Source organism: Zalophus californianus, chromosome 16 (assembly GCF_009762305.2).
Source record: "Zalophus californianus isolate mZalCal1 chromosome 16, mZalCal1.pri.v2, whole genome shotgun sequence".
Taxonomy (NCBI): domain Eukaryota; kingdom Metazoa; phylum Chordata; class Mammalia; order Carnivora; family Otariidae; genus Zalophus; species Zalophus californianus.
In genome coordinates, this window is record NC_045610.1 from 47,027,012 (window position 1) to 47,047,208 (window position 20,197).

At 35.8% G+C, this 20,197-nt stretch overlaps 1 protein-coding gene across 14 annotated transcripts in view; it reads left to right on the forward strand.

The window, feature by feature from the left end:
* The window catches only part of TANC2 (tetratricopeptide repeat, ankyrin repeat and coiled-coil containing 2), a 353,239-nt gene that overhangs the window by 173,255 nt on the left and 159,787 nt on the right, over nucleotides 1-20,197 (forward strand). For 8 of the 14 annotated variants that reach the window (XM_027624902.2, XM_027624910.2, XM_027624904.2 and 5 more), the window contains one exon: nucleotides 7,333-7,443. The exons of the other annotated variants lie outside the window; for them this stretch is intronic. In XM_027624902.2, the coding sequence (XP_027480703.1) occupies nucleotides 7,333-7,443 (111 nt within the window). The remainder of the gene's footprint in view (nucleotides 1-7,332; nucleotides 7,444-20,197) is intronic. 14 annotated transcript variants of the gene reach the window in all.

The following is a 20,197-nucleotide window of genomic DNA, read 5'->3' on the forward strand; positions in this document are numbered from 1 at the left end:
CTGAACTGAGGAAACATCAGAAATTGGGGAAGTCAAGGCAACTGAAATTTACAGAGTACTGAAGAATAGGAAGCTAGCAGAAACAACTACAGAATTTTGCAGAAGGGTCCTTTTGAATCTTTAATTTAATACTAAGTTGCATAAGGATGAGGTGAGACCCCTTGAGGCTGGAGAAAGAATACCAGGGAGCCATAAACAGAACAATTCCTAGAGTTCCCATAGGAATGGGAGATTTTTTTTCATTCTGAGCAGCCAGAATGTAGAGGAATCTTGTTAAAAACCTGGAGCATTCAGTAGAGATCCAAGAAAGGACACACTGGTAATAAGTCTAAACTAGCCTTAGAGTAAGAAGTTACTCCAGACCTGCCCAAACAAAGCTTTTAAGGCTCAAAAGGATCACACTGATCCACCAGTGACTTATATGCCTTGGGTCAGAAAGCAGCTGCTTAGCCTTCCTGTTGAAAGTTAAGAATAAAAGGATATTGACTTCCTTTGTTAATACATCCTTCAAATATCCCTGATTGTAGAAGAGTTTGGGCGCAAAGACTTTACAGCCAAAGTTTTTTAGTCTTTCCCTTCTAACTCAACTATATTGTCAACATATTTTTTTTAAAGATTTTTATTTATTTGAGAGAGAGAATGAGATAGAGAGAGAGCATGAGAGGGGAGAGGGTCAGAGGGAGAAGCAGACTCCCTGCTGAGCAGGGAGCCCCATGCGGGACTCGATCCTGGGAAGTCCAGGATCATGACCTGAGCCGAAGGCAGTCGCTTAACCAACTGAGCCACCCAGGCGCCCCTAGTTGCTGTTATTCTTAATGGTAAAACTATGTAAGGTGGTTTTTTTATTCAAATAAAATGAATTCCTTTTTCCTCCTACCTAAGGCTGTTCACTATAATCAGTGGAGATAAAGAAGGTTCATATGTGAGCCTGTCATGGATAACTAGAGGCCATACACTAACCAATATTTGAATTGGTAAACAAAGTTTACTTTGCCACACTGCGCACATTTTGTATTTCCCTTATATTTGCACAGCTTTCAGAGAAATCAGATGTCTGTATGTTTGTTGTCAAGAATATGTGCATTGTATCTCTACATAATATATCTTTATTCAGATTTAAAATAAATGTGTTCCAATTATTTGATACTTCATGGCATAATATGGATGTAAAACAACATGGAAGTTTTAATTGCAAAGTAGAGTCAGAGAGTGGGGAGACTAAAGGGTAGAGGGAGGATAATGCATGGTATTTGAGGAAGTTGCAGGAAAAAGAAAAGTGTATAAAACATTTCATTTATTGTACTTTCATAGGTAATCAGAAGAAAAGAGAACTGGAAAATATTCTGCAGCTATGTATTAATTTTGTAGTTGGTTTTAGATCAGTAAAGTTTTACTTTTCATTATAAAGAGTCAAACTGTTTCTGCATTAGATTAGCCTTTATTTGATAAAGATTGTCATGTCAAGTTCTGATTTCCTCTTTCTACATTGTATCTGGAGGTTTTTGTTTTTTCTTTTCTTTAGATAGATACTTTCTCCTTGCAAAAAAAAAAAACAAGGAACTGTGTGAATTATAGTTCTTTTTCTTCATCTGCTTTTCACTTACATCTAGTCTATGCCAAGTTGTCAAATTCAATTGGTTTTTCTTTCTCTCTCACTTTTTTTTAACTTTGTTGTTTTTCATTCCTCTGTTTTGGGGGAAGTGCATAACCAAACAGTAAAAGCTCCTTGGCATTCCCCTTCCTTCAAGGTGTTGCTAACGTCATTTAACCACGATCACGAGCAGTAATTAATTAGGAATTTGGATAGGTTAGAAGTATGGTATTCCCACCTATTTCCAGATTTTAACCACCACAGACTGGGGATTAAGAAGGAGGAAATAAAGAATGTCACAAATCTCTCTCCTACCCTTCTCCCCTACTCTCCCACTCCAGGAAATTCATGGTACCCAAAGGTTTATTTTCTAATAAGTGTTTAGGAGCTAAAATGTTATGAATATTCATATAAGATTCTGCCTATGAGGGGCGCCTGGGTGGCTCAGTCGTTAAGCGTCTGCCTTCTGCTCAGGTCATGATCCCAGGACCCTGGGATCGAGCCCCCTCATCAGGCTCCCTGTTCCACGGGAAGCCTGCTTCTCCCTTTTCCACTTCTCCTGCTTATGTTCCCGCTCTCATTGTCTCTCTCTTTCAAATAAATAAATAAAATCTTAAAAAAAAAAAATTCTGCTTATGAAAGCTCTGTTAAAAACTTTTTAAAATATAGTTTTCTCTTTCCAGATAAAATTTCCACTGTTTTTCTCCAACTTCCTTAATAGTTCTCCAGTTCATATGTTTTTCTACTGTGTTTTCCTCTAAGAGTTTTAGAATTTTAATTCTTACATTTAGGTCTTTGATCCATTTTGAGTTCATTTTTGTAAAGATATGGATCCAACTTCATCCTTTTGCATGTAGATATCCAGTTTCTCCAACACCATTTATTGAAAAGATTGTTATTTCCCCATAAAATGGTCTCGGTACCTTTGTAAAATCATTCAACCATGGGGTTTATTTCTGGAATCTCTGTTCAGTTGGTCTATATGTCTGTCTTTATGACACAGCCCCACACTGTTTTGATTACTTTATAGGAAGCTTTATGGTAAGTTTTGAAATCATGAAGTGTAAGACTTCCAACCTTGTTCTTTTTATGATTGGCTTGGCTATTCAGGGTTCCTTGAGGTTCTATATGAATTTTAGGATGGATTTTTCTATTTCTGCAAAAAATGTCGGCGGGATTTTTATTAGGATTGCTTTGAATCGATAGATCACTTTGGGAAGTATTGCCATTTTGACAATATTAAGTCTTTGAATCGGTGAACAAGGGATGTCTTTCCATTTATTTGTGTCTTTAATTTCAGCAACAGTTTGTAGTTTTTCAGTGACAAGTCTTTAGCCTCCTTGATTAAGTTTATTCCTAAGTATCCTTTTTGTTGCTATTTTAAATTTTCTTTTTTTTAAAGATTTATTTATTTGACAGAGAGAGGAGAGCATGAGGGGGGGAGGGGCAGAGGGAGAAGCAGACTCCCTGCCGAGCAGGGAGCCCGATGTGGGACTTGATCCCGGGACCCCAGGATCCTGACCTGAGCTGAAGGCAGTCGCTTAACCAACTGAGCCACCCAGGCACCCCAAATTGAATTGTTTTCTTAATTTCGTTCTGGGATAGCTCATCGTTAGTATCCTTTTGTGTTGATTTTATATCTTGCAACTTTGCTCAGTTTGTTTAACTGTTTTATTGTAGAATCTTCACTTTTATTTAAGGTTTTCTGTATTTATGGGATGTCGTCTGCAAACAGAGATGATTATACTTATTGCACTCTGACTTGGATGCCGTGTAGTTCTTATTCTCACCTATAGCTAGAATCGTCTTGTCCCCCTTTCACGTTTGACAATTAACTTGTCTTAGGTTAATCTTATGCTTATAAGCATATGAATATGCTTTTTATCATAAAACCAGCTTTGTGAAGAGAGTTTCTTGGTACTTTATGTTGTTCTCATCTTAAATGAATCCTTCAGTTCTCATTTTCTGATCCTTGCTTTGGTTTGACCTGCCCTCATACCTGTCTCCCGTAATTATCTTGAGTCCCGTGCCAGTTCCCTCCTAAAAATTCCCATCTGTTCTGAAACATTTATCAAAGACAGATACCTTGGTAGTTATTTAAAATCCTTATTTTAGCGCCCTTGATATTTGCTTGGATTAGGTGTGCTTCAACATTATCTACAACATTCCAGTATACAGAGTCACCAACACAGGCAGATTTTCTCATTCACCGTTCACATTGCTGTGTGGTATATCTGATTGCTCTTATTTCCCACCCCTCCGTCTCCTCCTCAAGTGATCTTGGAAGAATTCGTGAGTACAGAAAATATTGATCTCCCTTCAAAATAGGCCCTAAATGATGGATACTTATAATTAGGACTCTTTTAAAGAAAGAAAGAAAGAAATGCAACAGTTATGTTGCTAAAAGAGTGACTGGGGAAAAAATCTTAACTTTGACCATATACGTTAATACTGCTAGAGATGAGGCCTTGATTTATATTTTATAACAACTTTTTTCTTAGGAAAGTCCCCTTCCTTATCTGCTATGATGAGGTATTTATAGATATCTTTCTCTAACCCAGTATTCACAAACTTTAGCATGCGTAGAATCACGAAGATTGCTGGGCTCCACAGTTTATGATTCAGCTGATCTGAGGTGGAGTCCGATCATTTCCATTTTTAACAAATTCCCAGATAATGCTGTGCTGCTGGTGCAGGTACCACATTTTGAGAACCAGTGGTCTAAATCCCACTATTTAATTTTCTTTCTTGACCCACATATTTCTCACTGTCTAACCTAGACCATTTTGATTTGGGTAATCCAACACATTCTAAGTTATAACATGTTTTCTTCAACATCATTTCCTTCTCAATTAAAAGAAAAATAATTGTTGATATCTCCTTTCTTGTCATTCTCGCATGACATCTTAGATGTCTTTGTTTTTTTCCTTCCAACATACACACACAATTCAGACTTTACAAATCATGCTGCATCTGTGATGGTAGTGATGAGGACAACACCAAAAACAGTAATAAAAACAGCTAGCATTTATGGAGGACTTATTATGTGCTAGGTACTGTTCTGAGCATTTTATTTGAATTAGTGTAATCCTTGCAATCCCCCCATGGTATGGGTAATGTTATTAAGTCCAACTAACTGATCGGAAACTTAGAGAAACATTCTCAGCTAGGAAAAAGTGGAAGAGATGGAATCTAACTTAAGCTTTCTGGTTTCAGAGCCCAGACTTTAATTCTCTGCTGTCCAGCCCCTCACTACTCTACTACCAGGTTCTGTCACAGTAAAATAATCTGTCTTGGTGTTAGAATCCTCCTACCCATCTCATTTCAACCACTTTTTAAAAAATGGTCTGGTAAACCCTTTTGACACAGAATTCTTGCTCCCAGCTGAATCATCTTTACCATTTTTTACTATGAAGTCTTTTAAAATTCTAGGCTTCCAAGCAAAATTTCATGTCCTATCTTTCAAACTGACCTTTTATGTTCTCCACCGAACAGTATTAAGACTACTGGACAACCAGTCATAGCCGTGATTGTACCCCCTGTGTTTGGACTTACAGGCAGCACTAGTTTTCTGTAATTTGTATGAGAGCAACATTATAATCTACCTTAAAAGATAATTTAAGGTCATTATTAGACATGTACAGTATCGCATGAATGAAGGTAGAGATGAAGGTAGAAAAAAAAAATCAAATGTCCACTGTGAGCTGTAAAGATAACCTCAGTTGGAATTCCCGAGAAGGGAAAATCAAGAAGTCCGCATGGCATCGAATTTACAAATCTCTGGGATCCTGATTTATGCCCTTGACTCCATCTCATAATCCTTATACATTCCTCATACCACCCCCCTCAGTTTCTCCTGCCATCCTTCAGTTTCTTCCTTACATATCTACCCTAAGTTGCCGATTTCTGTCTGACTACTAGCCTACTATTTTCATTATAAAAATTGTTATTAAGATTTTTAGATATATGGAATCCCTTGACCAGGGACCAGTGCTCTCTTTGTCAGAACTCAGCAGGTAAAATAGTTACTCTGCTGCCATGATTAAAAAAAAAAAGAATTAAATTATAATAATTTCTTCTATACAGAGCAATACTGGATAAATAAAATGTTTCATTATTTTTTAATTAGTTGGTGAGATTATAATGAAAGAGCCTCTAATACTGGCTATTAGTAGCCAGATCTGCATATAAATCACTTGAGATCTTTGTGATAGTGACTTTTAAAAATAGTCTCAGTTATTACAGTTTTAGCAGAGGTGAGAGTTCTGCTATTTCAAAGCTTACTTTTGGCGGAGAACCATACTGTTAGCACCCTTAACTCTTGTTGCTATGGAGACAGTAACAGGATTTATTTTGTTTTTTAACATACACTTAAAATATACATACATATTTTAAGATTTAAAATGTGATTTAGTTGCCTGTAGGCTTTGAGTATTGGCACATTTCAAAAGTACTTCTTTTCTTTTTTAATACTTTATTATTTTTATCCTCTAGAGAAAATAGAGAATTCTGGCCATTATAATGACAAAGTTTTATATTACTTTTTACAGGGTCTTTTAGGAATAACTTAGAATCCCCTGTGGATCAGTAATGGATGAGGATTTTGAAGAACATGCAGAAACTTTTGAAAAAAGTAATGTGCTCTTAAGCACTCCCATGTCTTGGACACCTATAGTTATGACACAAATATATAATGCATACAACTCAATTTCAGATTCAAATGATACTTTTGAACCAGTGTTATGCTAAGCACTTTCACCCTGTTGTAATTTATTTTATGAAACTCAATTTGAGAGTGCCAAAGTAATCTTCATAATTTTAATTTTTAATGTATTAAACTGATTACATAAATGTGTATCAGTAGTGTTCTTTAATTCTTCCCCCTAAAAATCAATAAATAGAATTTATATAAGCCTTTGATAAATGGAACTTTAAATTCATGAAATATACTTTTTATTTCATTCCTTACAAGAATGAATGGATTCCATGGCATGGAATTTACTAATCCATAGAACTCCTGAGTATATGTGCAACTAAAGCACCTCCCTTTACCTTTAGCTTCCAGTGTCAGACCGGCATGGCCTAGCTAACATCTTTGCCCACTAGCATTTTTGACATCTTACCTTAATTAAGCTGAGCCGTCAGGTGATTGATTTCCTTTTAAGCTAGGTAGATTAATCCTAGTTATGGTATTTATCACAATCGAGTGTCATAGCAGTTATTTCTGGATAAAGAAAACCTTTAGTTACAGTTGTTATAAACAGAATTTTAAAACTCAGCCCTATACTTTCCTCAGTTCATACCTTTATTTAATGGCAAAGGAAGACAAAATAGCTCTTTGCTTTCTAAAGAGAGGAAGTAGCTAAAGGTGATAGACAATTGCAACTTAGGCTCGTAGTTTTGAATATTAGATTTTAGCTTTTCCAGTTTGCAGTGACTTTTTAACAAGACCCATCTCCTCTATGAAGAATGTAGTTCATTTTTTTTTCTGGCACAAAAAAAATAGGGTAACCTGATCTGAGTCTGACAGAGTGTGTCGTTCATTTAAGTGCTTCCATCTGTTGCCTGCTGTTCCCCTTACTCATGACCCCTCTATGTTTCTCTCTTTCCCTTCTCCTTCCCTGTTTCTCTTTCCTTTTTCTTTCTTCCTTCCTTTCTGTTTTCTTTTCTCTCTCTCTCCCTGTCTTTCTCTCTCGCCTTTTTCCCTCTCCCTCTCTCTCTGTCTGTTTTTTTGTCCTTAGCCCCTCTGAGGAAGGCAAAGTTTGTTGAGAGCCCACGAATTCCAGAATCCGAGCTTGGCTCACCAACCCTCGCTTCAGCTCAGAAACTGGACGTGGATGCGTACTGCCCTGGTAAGCATGCATGCAAAGTGTCTGCTTTGACAGAGGGAGGTTTGGATCTGGCCCATCCAGCAGAGCAGTGTTTTGCATGTATACTATTCATAAAAACATATCTGTAGCCCCTTTTGCAACTGATTGCATATTTTCCTTATTAGAACATAGTTTTTACTGAATATCCTTTTTTGACTATTGATGTAATAATGAGTAAGTATTGAAAACCATGTCAGGGATAATTTTCAAAAGAATTAAAATAATTTTGGTAGATAAATAGTTTTTAGGGTGATTTTTGTGATTTGAGATACTTGAAGAAATATAGCTTTGGTCATGTGCAAACAAGAATATTAAAGATATGAATAAAAATGTTCATTCAACACTAGCCCTTTACATATGACCTACTTTTTCTGACTCCCATTGGATTTCTATTCAGAAAATAGTTGTGATGTTGGAAACATTAAACTTAAATTAGAAAAGAAACTTTATAGGTTCCCAGTTTGGGCTCCTGGACATTCACTTTAGAAATACCTCTTCTCATGAATGGCCTATGAGCACATGTGGGAGTTCACTAAAACCCTTCTCTTGTGGGAGCCAAGCTGAGACAGAGTCATTATCAATGCTTAGATTCTTGCAAACTGAGATGAGTTGCCTGGCAACATCCTTTACACTCACTCTACAGTGAGTCTATAGAGCTGTGTCAGAAGTGTTCAAAGATCTAGTTGAGTATACAGATCAGAGCTTTAGTAGAAGGCCTTAGAAGACTTGGTTTTAGGCCTTTTGTTTATTCCTGCTCATTAAAATTGATGTTAAACCACAGAATGAAACCACTTTACAAATTTATAGCATTCTGTCAGCAGAATAAAATGATTTTTAGTTCTAGGGAAGGGGTCAATAACTCTAATCTGAAATGTCAGGATAATGTAGCTCTGAAGCCAAATAAGACATGTTTAAGGAAAAAAAAGAAAGGTAACAGTTGAAAACCTGGACCAAACCTAATCAGAGACATTGACTGTATGGGTCAGTTTTAAATATTGAAAGACCTTGGGGATTTTACTTTCAGGATGCAGAATCCCAGGTTTCATCCACTGTCAGAGATGACTATTTTTATTTATTTATTTTTTATTTTATTATGTTATGTTAATCACCATACATTACATCATTAGGAGATGACTATTTTTAAATCAAGCACAGTTATGTTTTAGGATCCAACTTTTCTGTGTCTGAGGGAACAAAATAGCTCTTTAAAGGGTACAATAGCACATGGTTAGAAGAATCTTTTTCATGTTTTGAGGTACTGTCACCTTCTTGGGCAATGGAATAGTGTGCTTTGCATTTCTTCATGGGAATTTTAGTATAATAAAGTAAAACAAATAAATGCACTAATTTCCTATTCCTGCATTGAGTTTTGGGAAAGAAACTCTGTTGGAGGCCTTTTCTTTTCCAGATTTGCAAGTCAGAATGACTGTCAGGAAGACTTATCTTTCACTTCCTGATTGTCCATCTGACATCTTTAATCTAGCCATTGTTACTGTCAAGAAGCAAGGTAGCTGCTTTTTGTTGGAATGCCAGTGCTGAATCCCTATGAAAAATCTTATCCATGTTATTTTTTATGTATATTTCCCACAAATATGAATCTTTGCTGAATTGGAATTGAACCAAACTAAACCTCAGTTGAAACTTTCAGAAGGCCAGGAAAAAACTAAAACATGTTGCCAGAATGTTAATTGCCATGCTCCTCAGTCTTTCCTTTTCTTATCTGAACAGATTTAATGCACAGAAACTTCTTAGTGTTTTATACTCATTTATAATGAAGTTATTAAACTCTCCGAAAATAAGTTTCTACTGAGATAAGATTAGTGACCTGAAGGTTGAAGCTGTTATCTTCTACATAGTACCAAAACTTAACAATGAACAGATGAATTCAGCATCCTCACAAAGCAAACAAATAATCCGTTCCTTTTGAATTTCTCTTACATAGGATATACTAACAGAACAGTGATCATGTTTTATTGTATACTTATATAGTAACTCAGTTAAAGCTCTTTCTCTTCTTGTCCACCTGCTTTATTCATTATCACATGCAAATTTAGGAAAATAGTATGTATATCTCACAGAGACAACAGTCATAAACCAAAGGCTGGAGCAGTGGCTTTCAGATTTTGGCATGCTTCAGAATTACCAGGAAGACTTGTTTAAACGCAGATTGCTGGGCCCACCTCAGAATTTCTGACTCTGTAAACCTGGGTTAGGTTGAGAATTTGCTTTTCTGACGAATTCCCAGGTGGCGCTGAAGCTGCTGGTTGAGGTTCTACGCTTTGAGGAACAGCTGGGTTACAGGACTGCTGCAGGCTGCTTACAAGCGGTCCAATGAACAATTCCAGAAAGTCATTCTGCTCTTGACTTCTGAGGCTGTTGTTTCTGTATTATCTAAACTTAAACCTTTTGATGCCTGTACTTTAGGTTGGAAGAATAAAGCTTTTGTGTCTAAGAAATAGACATGTCTTTTTTTGGTTGGTCCTTTTGTTCCTGGTATCTGTGTACCTATGTCTAGTTTTCATATTGTCGTACATATAAAAGGAAATTGTGGATCAAACCAGAGCACGTCATTGATACTTGGTCTGCAAAGTCTAGGGAAAGCTATGCTGAGATAAAGCTGTTGATCCAGAATATTTGTCTAATAAATAAGGGATTCAGTCGACATAGCATTAGATTCTAAAATACCTAACTTACATTTTACCTTTCCTCAAATCAGACTTGTTGTATGCGGCAAATATGAGAAAAACACAAGTGAACAGTATGGTTTGGTTCTGTGCTTAAAACCATGGGACGTGATTGATGATTTTACATAACTGACCTACCAGAGCACAGGGGATGTTAAGTGAATTGTATTTGATAATTGTCTTACAGTGGGGAAATTAAGACCTAGAGAATTTAAGTGATTTGTATGGGTCACAAGCAGAATTTATTGTTGAACTTTTGAAGTGGACACTATGTAATCCAGGAAGAGATTGCCCATAATTCTGGTACTGTTTAAATTCCATAAACACCCCTTAACTACCCTTAAATTAAAAAGCAGAAAATTCAGTTTTTACATATGAGACTGGGCTATAATCTATTTTTAGGGTACCCAACTGATATCAGTGATTTCAATAAAAGCAATTCCCAAGGTAAGAGAACTGATTGATTCATCCTACACTCTAACTTTCCTGCTTATGGCATTATTTATTAGCTGTGTGGTTTTAGGCAAGTCACTTAACCTTTCTGAGTTTCAGTTTCCTCATCTGTAAAAATGGGAACAGTAATCTTAAATCAGATTAATAAATATAAAGCACTTAGCAGAAAGCTTGATTCGTAGTAAATGCTTATAAATGTTAGCTAATTTTTTTATTATCATTGTGATAATCCCAAAGTATATTGCAGGGTGTTAAAGTGTTTTCTAAATAATCAGGGACGGGGAAAGATGTAAAGGTTTAGAGTCATTTTTATCTTATTTATTTTATTTTTTTATTATTTATTTTAGGGAGTGGGGAGGGGAGGGGCAGATGGAGAGGGAGAATCTTAAGCAGGTTCCACGCCTAGCACGGAGTCTAACTCGAGGCTCAGTCTCACAATCCTGAGATCATGACCTGAGGCAGGCAAAATCAAGAGTGGGACGCTTAACTGACTGAGCCACCCAGGTTCCCCTAGGGCAATTTTTAGTTAAATGTGTCTTGTGTTTCAGTTCTGATTTCCCCCCTACTAGTCAGGTGATCCTAAACATGTGATATAATGTCTCTTTGCCTGTTTCCTGTCACAGCAACCTGGTATATACCATGATGTTATTTCTGTAATTTAACATATTAAGTAAGTATTTGTATAGATACATAAATACATATATTCATAGGGAAAACATTGGTTGCCTAATGAGAGAGAGAATTGGGATTGGTTGGGAAGTCAGGAGAGAGTGGGATTGGTGAGATAATGCTCATGTTGGCAGTGGTTGTAGCTGGTTGGTAGGATTACAGGTGGATTTAATTTTCTTTCTTGGGCAGCATGCATTAGTGAATGAGAGCTCAAGTTCTAGAGTTAGATCTAGGTTTAATTTCTGACTGTCACCTACTAGCTGTAACTGTGTGTTAACTTTCATAACCTTGAATTCTTCGTAACCTTTGATAAAAATAGGTCTTTTATGATAGGTTTATCTCATAGGGTTGTTAAGATTAAGTAAAATAACATATATGCCAAATGCTTACTTCGGGCAAAAAAACATAAGAACACCTTTCCTATTGTTGTTCATCATCATCATTACACTTTGTTCATTTTCTAAAATTTCTACAATGACTTTGTACTGAAATTTTAAAATTTTTAATCAGATGCCACTAAAGGATGGTGATACTCTTTATTTACACCTTTGTTTCTTAGGGGTTTTTTTTAATTGGATATTGTAATAACACATCATTTCAACTGTAGAAACGAATCTTGACACAAATGGCAGGCCAACTCAACAGTTTTAGAGGACTTTTGACTACATGTGCAAGGTTAAGGGCCAAAGTCCAGACGGGTGTTCTGAAAATAGACAGGCTTTTATCCACACCAAATATTTTCAGAGAAATTTGAGATTAATCTTTTTATAATAGATCTTTTAAACCTCTTTAAAAATGGCACTGTCCTTCAAAGGACAGTGTTATTTAAGGTGACAACAAGATTAGGATGTATTTGAAAGTCAAGAATGGAAGAGTTTTATGATAGTTATTTGGTACATACTCATATATATTTTAAATTCATAAAAGATTTTTCCTCTGGCTTTCTTGATCAGCATTGTACATTCCGTTGGACAAGTACAAGCCACTGTAGATAAATGTTTTATAAAAAGTGAGTAATTCCTTGAACCTCTTTTCCCAACTCCTATATAGTTGTGGTCATTCTATTTAAAAGAAAAGGATGATTTGTTTTCTCATCTTTTTCTTTCCATTTTTCTTTCTGAAAACATTATCAAATGTTATCTTAGGTATGCTTCATTTGTTTTGCAATGAATTTTATACTTAAAATTATATTTTAAAACCCTCTGTATGATTTTTTGATTGGCATGTAAATACCAGGAGCCTTTTCTCGTAATTCACATCTTCTGCTAATGTTGTGTTTGTATTCCCTATGTCTACTATATTGTAAACACAGTAAGTGTAAAGCAGGGTTTTTAACCTGACTTAAATTGCTGAGCTTTAGGGGTGCTCTAAACTCCTTATTATATACAAACATGATTCTGTAATGTACATGTATGCTTCTTTCTTTTTTTAGATTTTATTTATTTTTGCAAGAGAGAATGAGCACAAGGTGGGGAGGGGCAGAGGGAGAATCAGACTCCCTGCTGAGCGGGGAGCCCAGTGCAGGACTTGATCCCAGGACTCTGGGATCATAACCTGAGCTGAAGGCAGACACTTCACCAGCTGAGCCACCCAGGTGCCCACATGTGTGCTGCTTTGTGTAACAGGCTTCCAAAGCAGTCTGTGACACATACTTTACCCACCTCAAATAAAGGAGAAAAGAGATACTGTTATAAAGATTGAAATGAAACAGAAGCTGTTAATGGTATAGCTATTAGAACAAATATATATATATATATAAATGTGTATTTTATATATATGTGGATAGTGGACAGACTTGTAAATGGAATGAAGGGAATAACTGAAAGAGTGCTGCTGTAATCACAATGTGAAAGTCAGCATAGAAAGGAGAGCTCAGAAGCAGAGAGATAAACTGAACATATTTTGGTGTATTTTATTTTTTTAAATAATTTTTATTGTTATGTTAATCACCCTACATTACATCATTAGTTTTTGAATTTTGGTGTATTTTAAGTATGAGAGACACTGCCTGGTTACTGGTTATGAAAATAAGCATGCCAAAGAACTAGAATATGAATATGAATAGCTTTTCTTGCCCACACTTCCTTATCCACTAGTAAGTTCTTAACATGTTAGAAAGTTATTTCAGTGCACAGATGCTTTGTTGAATAAAATGTTTCATTTTGATCATTTTTAGCTGTTCTCCTGATTTACATCTTATCATTATTTAAAAGATAGTTTCATCCCACAAACTTTTAGATTAACTTTTCTCAAGATGTTTTGCATCACAAATTCTGAAGACTTGACCTATGAATGTGGTGCCTAGATCCATAAATTAGATATCAAAAAGAACAGTTTTTCCATTAACTGAAAAACATTTTAACTTAGGGTTTTTGAGGCAGTAAAATGCACTGATTTAGAGTGAAATGCACTAGTGTAGACTACAGACCTTGGAGCCAGAGTGCCTGCGTTCAAATATTAGTTCTGTCACTACTTGTGTGACCTTGAGCAAATAACAACCATAAGAAATTAATTTCCTTATCTGTAAAACGGAGATTATAGTATTACCTACACCATAGGAATGCTGCAAAGGTGTATTAAAATATGTAAAATGATCAAAACAATTATGTATGTAGTCTAGAGTGCTATATAAATCATAGCTACAATTATTATAATGTCTTAGAACTTTTAAGGCCTTTTATTTAAGAATGCTGTGGGTAAGGCTATCATCCTTTTTAGAGTACTTTGCAGAGGATAAAATTACACCTGTAACCTGTAGTCATTCGTTGTTTTTATAAGCAATCTATGTATTATAGTATAGATGCTAAGTTGTGTGGGTTTTGGGTTTTGGTTTTTTTAATGGAGGCAGTTTTTCACAGTGGTAAATAACTCAGGCTGAGGGATCAGACAAGCTTGGATTCAACTCTAGCTGTGACACATATTAGCTGTGTAACTTTTATTACTTTATCTTTCTAATCCTCTTGTTCCTCGTTTGTAAAATGAAGATAGTAATATTGCCTACTCCATAGGGTGTTTGTGATGATTAAATAAGATAATATACATAATTTACTTAGCTCAGCATCTGGAACATCAGTTGTTATGACTAATAACTTGTGTCTCACATGTATATATTATTATAAATTTATTTCTGAAAATAAATGTGGTTTTATGTTTTTCTTTTCCTAAACTGTATATAAGTTCCTGCAGCCCAGTGTCCATGAAAAATTCTGTGGGAGGAAGGAAGTGACAGAAAGGTATTCTTGACTTGTGTTGACACCCAACAAACTCGAGATTTATGAATTCTGTATGATGTCGCTAGTGCCATCCTTTATTTCTAAGTCACTTAAAATCTTCCTTGTCTTTTTGTTTGTGTTTTTCCTTATCTAGAAGTTATGCATTTTAACATTTAGGACTTGTGGGAAGTGTTGGTTAAATTCTATTTATTTTCACTGAGTACCCTTGAAAATAGATCCTGTATTAGTGATTTATTGCTATAAAACGTACCATAAAACTTAGTAGCTTAAAACAACAGCACTTACTGTTTCACAGTTTCTGTGAGTAAGGAATTTTGATGCAGCTTAGCTTCTTTCTGTGGCTCAGGGTTGCGCACAAGCTGCAGTCAAGTTGACAGCCTGGGCTATAATCATCTCAAGGCTCAACTGTGGAGGGATCCTCTTTCAAGTTTATGTATACAGTTGTTGGAAGGATTTGGTTCCCTGTGGGTTGTTGAACCAAGGGTCTTAGTTCCTCACTAGCTTTTTAGCCAGAGGCCACCTTCAGTTCCTTTCCATGTGGATTTCTCCATAGGGCACCTTACAACATGGCAGCTTGCTTCATGAAAGCAAGCAAGAGGCAAAGTGAGTGCGAGCAAAATGAAAGTGATGGTCTTTTATAGTACAATCTCAGAAGTAACGGGGCACCTGGCTAGTTCAGTTGGAAGAGCATGCGACTCTTGATCTTGGGGTTGTGAATTTGAGCCCCACGTGGGGTGTAGAGATTACTTAAATAAATAAAACTTTTTTTTAAAAGTGAGATCCTATCAATTTTTGCCATATTCTGTTTGTTAGAAGCAAGTCACTGCATCCAATCCACACTCAAGGGAGTAAATTGGAATTTTGAGGAAAGTTGTTTAAATGAAGCACCAGATTTTTCTTGTTTTTTCTACATATTTGATACGTGCCATCCCATGGGCTGGAAGCATATATCTTTCTCATTCTTGCATTCCAATAGAAAAATGTACCAATCACTGCCCTTCCTTGTTGAAGCTTCTCTAGACTCTGAGGTCATACCACTCGTTCTTTAAAGGTTTTAGCTACTGGTTCACCAGAATTCCTGCTGTCCTACCCATCTTATTTTCAAAATTCCCCTGCCACTTTTAAAAAAATATATTTATTTAAGTAATCTCTACCCCCAGTGTGGGGCTTGAACTCAAAACCCAGAGATCAAGAGTCGCATGCTCCACCAATTGAACCAGCCAGGTGCCCCTCCCCTTCCATTTTTCCTATAACTATCTGGAGGTATTTCCCAGTCTGTACTGACTATTACAGTACAGTGAAATAATTCTTCTAGAATGGTGCTTTTCTCTTTAAGCCTGAGTGATTTCATCATGTTATTTTAGTGTGCAATTTCTAGAATAAAACCCAGATTTGGAAGTCAACAGAGAGTAAATTTGTTATTTAGACAAACGTGAGTTTTGAGGATAATACTTTCCTTACTGTGACCAGTATATACATACTTAGCTTTCCACATTAGAATAAATTGTGCTATGGATGAGGAAATCCAGGCCAATAGGGGAATAATATGGAGAACACCACATTACAGAAGTAACACTTCTTTACCGTAATCTGTATCTCAAACGTATGTCTATTCAAAGCAGACGTTAGAAACTTCAGTTTAAAGCCCAAGGGAATACACAGTGAGAAACAGCAGTCTTAGAGATTTCAATGAAGGATTTAAGGTTCTTGAGCTTGTCAAATACTGCTTTTTATCCCAGCCAAATAGTCATCACCATACATCATTGTGCACATACTACTTCTTATACATTGGGGGCAGTTACATAGGCAAGGAAACACTAAGTGTTGCCAGCAGTGAGTACTTTCTATATATCCTGTCTCTGCAGTGATTCCTACTTCAATGGGAGAGAATCAGAAGTAGGGCATTGTGATAGAAGATTATCAGCATTTTAAAAGCTTGTTTGCTTAGCTAAGTGCCAAACTAATGAGTTAAAAAATATGCAGAGTCCCAGGACACCTAGGTGGCTCAGTCAGTTGGGTGTCTGACTCTTGATCTTAGCTCAGATCTTGATCTTCAGGTTTTGAGTTCAGGCCCTGTGTTGGCCCCACTTAAAAAAAAAAAAATGCAGAGTCCCTAATCTTTTAAAAATTTAATTTCTAAATAGCAAAAGGAAGAACAACTATGTGTTTGTATGTGTGGGTGACTTATTTGCCCACTTATTTATGTCTAAGTTATTAGTAAAAAGACTACAGGATTATTAAAGATTAGATAAATTTACTTATTGTTTTTTAGGGAGCATATTTGTAAAAAAAATTTTCCGACGTTTATGAGATATAATTGATGTGTAACATTGTGCAAGCTTAGGGTCTACAATATGCATGATTTCATATATGTATATATTACAAAATGATTGCTGATAAAATTTATGGACAATCTCTCCAGAAAAGTGCACCTACATACAAAATTTTGCATATTGTCTGGTGTTTCAAAAAAAAATTAATGAAACATTTAGGTTTGTTGCCTTATGTAAATAGTTTTATCTGAAATCTAGTCTGAACAAATCAAAGTTAATAAGAAAGACTAGAGTATTCTGACGAATTTGCATTATTTCTAACTTCCATTCCATACCCCAAACAAGGCATCTTAAATACACCTCTCTGTAACTGGAGAGATTCCCTAAAAGTTGATCCTTTAACTTGGGCCCTAGGTGAGTTCATTTAAAGAAGAAAGTAATTTGGAAGAGAAGGAAGGGTAAGTAGGAGAGATTCAGGCACTTCCATTTTGAAGAGATGGGGTCCTATAATTAAAGATTCCTTAGATTTTTTTTATGTACCTGCCCCAACTTAGGCAGTTTTTTCCTCAGTTGAGAATTGACAGTGACCTGTGTCATTGATAGCCTAACATGGATCTAGGTTTCCCATCTATCTCGAGGGACCATTCTTCCCTCCTTTTCTGTCCTCTGGACCATATTGAGAGGTAGTTCTCAGAACTATGGAAAACATCTTAGACTACCATCTTAACCTCCAACTTATATTTAACTTTAAAATGGTAGACAGATTTTTCTAGACAGTTAATAAAAAACCTGTTTGGTAAGCACATTTTTAAAAATTAGGATTAGAATGCCCTCTTGCTGTCTGTACACTTTGTAGTTCAATATACATTTTTATCATTTCCTACTACCATTAACCCAGCCATGACAGGCATATTAAAACTGCTTGTATCCTGAAGGTATTTGAGCTTGCAATCTCTGCTCTGGGTTACTGGGAGTTGTTATTTTTTTTAGGAGGTGCAAAGAAGCACTGGAGGATAGAAGAATGAAAATTTCCTTTATTCTCTCCCAATTAAAACATAAGATTTCAGGGGATTCACAGACTTCCAAAAGAGGAAGTAGCAGAGGACCTCAGATCAAGAGTTCCTGATTTAGATCCTTTATTAGCTACTGTGGTTACCAGGAGAAAATATTCATGATTGAACAGTTGAAATGTGAGGTTACTTTGAAAAGAAAAGAACTAAGGAAACTTTCCTCAATCAATAACCTCTAGTGGTGTTAGGGAAATATTTGCCATCTCCAGTGCTGTGATCATCAGATGACTCATTCTTGTAGCTCTTACACCACTCTCTCCTTCCTCCATCTCCACCAATCATCATCCCATAGACACTAGCTCTTTTCTACCACAGTTTACAAGATTATATTAAGAATTATCTTAAGAGATCAACTATAGTACTGTAACCCCATCACCTTTACCACTATTATTTTTGCTTATTATTTCTTCTATTTCTTTTTTCTTTTCATACCCCTAATTATTTTTGTGTGCTGGATTTAATATTTGAAAATATTTGTAGAAATAACCTGAAGATAGGATGATGATTTTTTTTTTCATCCAGGGAAGATTTGTATTTGCTTCTGCCACCTAGGACCAGTTTGATCCAAGTTCAGAGTTTATGGTTTCCCAGGCTAATCAGATGACATAAGTCAGAATTGCAAGGCCTAGTTTACTTCTGGTTTATCTTTACCCCCAGGGTACAGTTAAGGGTCTCAGCCCAAAGTGTGGGTTACTTTACTAGAATTCCCGCTCTTGGCAGATCCTAGACTCCAATTTTGTTCCCCTGACCTTATTGAGATAGACAGAAGCACAGCTCAGCTGTGCAGTCATTTCTTCCCTGTTAACAAATGCCCCTTGTTAAAGTGGCCATCGGTGCTGGGCGAGATCTCCATTCTGGATTTTAATCTTCTTCCTGTTCTTTTGATTTATCACCATCTTGTTAGGTTTTTAATGCTTTAAAAAAGATTTTTTAAGGTATATTTTGTCAGTTTGTATTAGTTGTCATCAGCTAGAAGGTCTCCAGTTACTCAAAGGTCCCTGCCACCACCATTTCCTTTTGGGGCAGAGGGGGAAATTCTAGCATTTATATTTTTAGATTGCATACACATTCTAAAGTGTATAAAAAGACCATCTTAATTTTTCATTCTGTGCTCTTCATGAAGCTAAATGGGAACAGACTGCACACTAAAACAGTCTTAGAACACTACCTCTTTGAATAAACCAGTCTCCTTAAGTTCTAGGAGCTATATAATAAGAAGTTGAAATGGTATTATTAGCCAGGTGATTACTTGAAATATAAAGAAGTTCCCTTTTCAAACAGGCTTTTAGAGTTGATTCATGGCCTGTCTCTTTGAGCGAGTTGTCTCTTATTTGGACTTGGAAACTAAATCTCAGATTTGTATTTTACATCAAAATTTTGCAAGTTTTGCCTATAGTGGTTATATGACCCTTGATACTGAATTGTTGAAAAACTTGCCTTTCTGCTCCTGATCTCCATCTGGCCTCATTTGACCTGTTACCATTAGCTTGGAGAGGAAAATGTCTACTTTATCCAGCCACAGATCTCAAATGTATTTCATAGATCATTGAGATAAGTTCAGCATTATTATGTTTTCTGCTTTTATCTTAACTTCTACGATAGCTGTAAAAGTTCAGTTATAAATGTGAGTAGATGAAACTGATGTTTCTGTTGTTGCCAGGAAAAAAAATTAAATAGGGAATAGGAGTCATCATGCAAAATGATTAGAGAATTTCTTTTCATGTTTGAAGAGGATCACGGGCTGCTTGGCTCTGTTGCAAACCAATTTAAAAGAAATGTTCTTATCTGCTGGTTAATGTTTTATTAAAACATCAAATTTCAAAAGCCACACAATACATTTTTGTATTTACCACAAAATGACTAGTGTATATATTGAAGTCTTACCCTTCTATTAATCCATGTCAATCATCTTTGGCTACTCTAGAATAGAAGGCTACCCTTAAAATCTAAAGGTACTATTTGTTTTATATAAGTAATTTTTCTATTTATAAGTCTGAAAGAACTTTGGTTAGAATTCATATATGTCCAAGTAAAACTTCCATTTCAGTCAAGGGCATAAAATATGGATGCTGCTTTCTGGTATCTTAACAGAACAATGGTGCTGCTTTTCTTAGCAGCATGTTAAAATTCTATACAATTTCTTAGCAGCATGTTAAAATTATATACAATGAGTTCTCTAATACAACAAATGCCTTATCTGGTCCCTAACCAAGTAACATTTTTTATAATGACAGAGAAGATATGCTGTTTGCCCTAGAGAAAAGAAAGATTTAAACTGTAGGTGAATCATCATGGCATTTTTCCAATGAAAGCTTTTAAATAATTATTCCTCAATCATTTCTTCTCAAGTATCC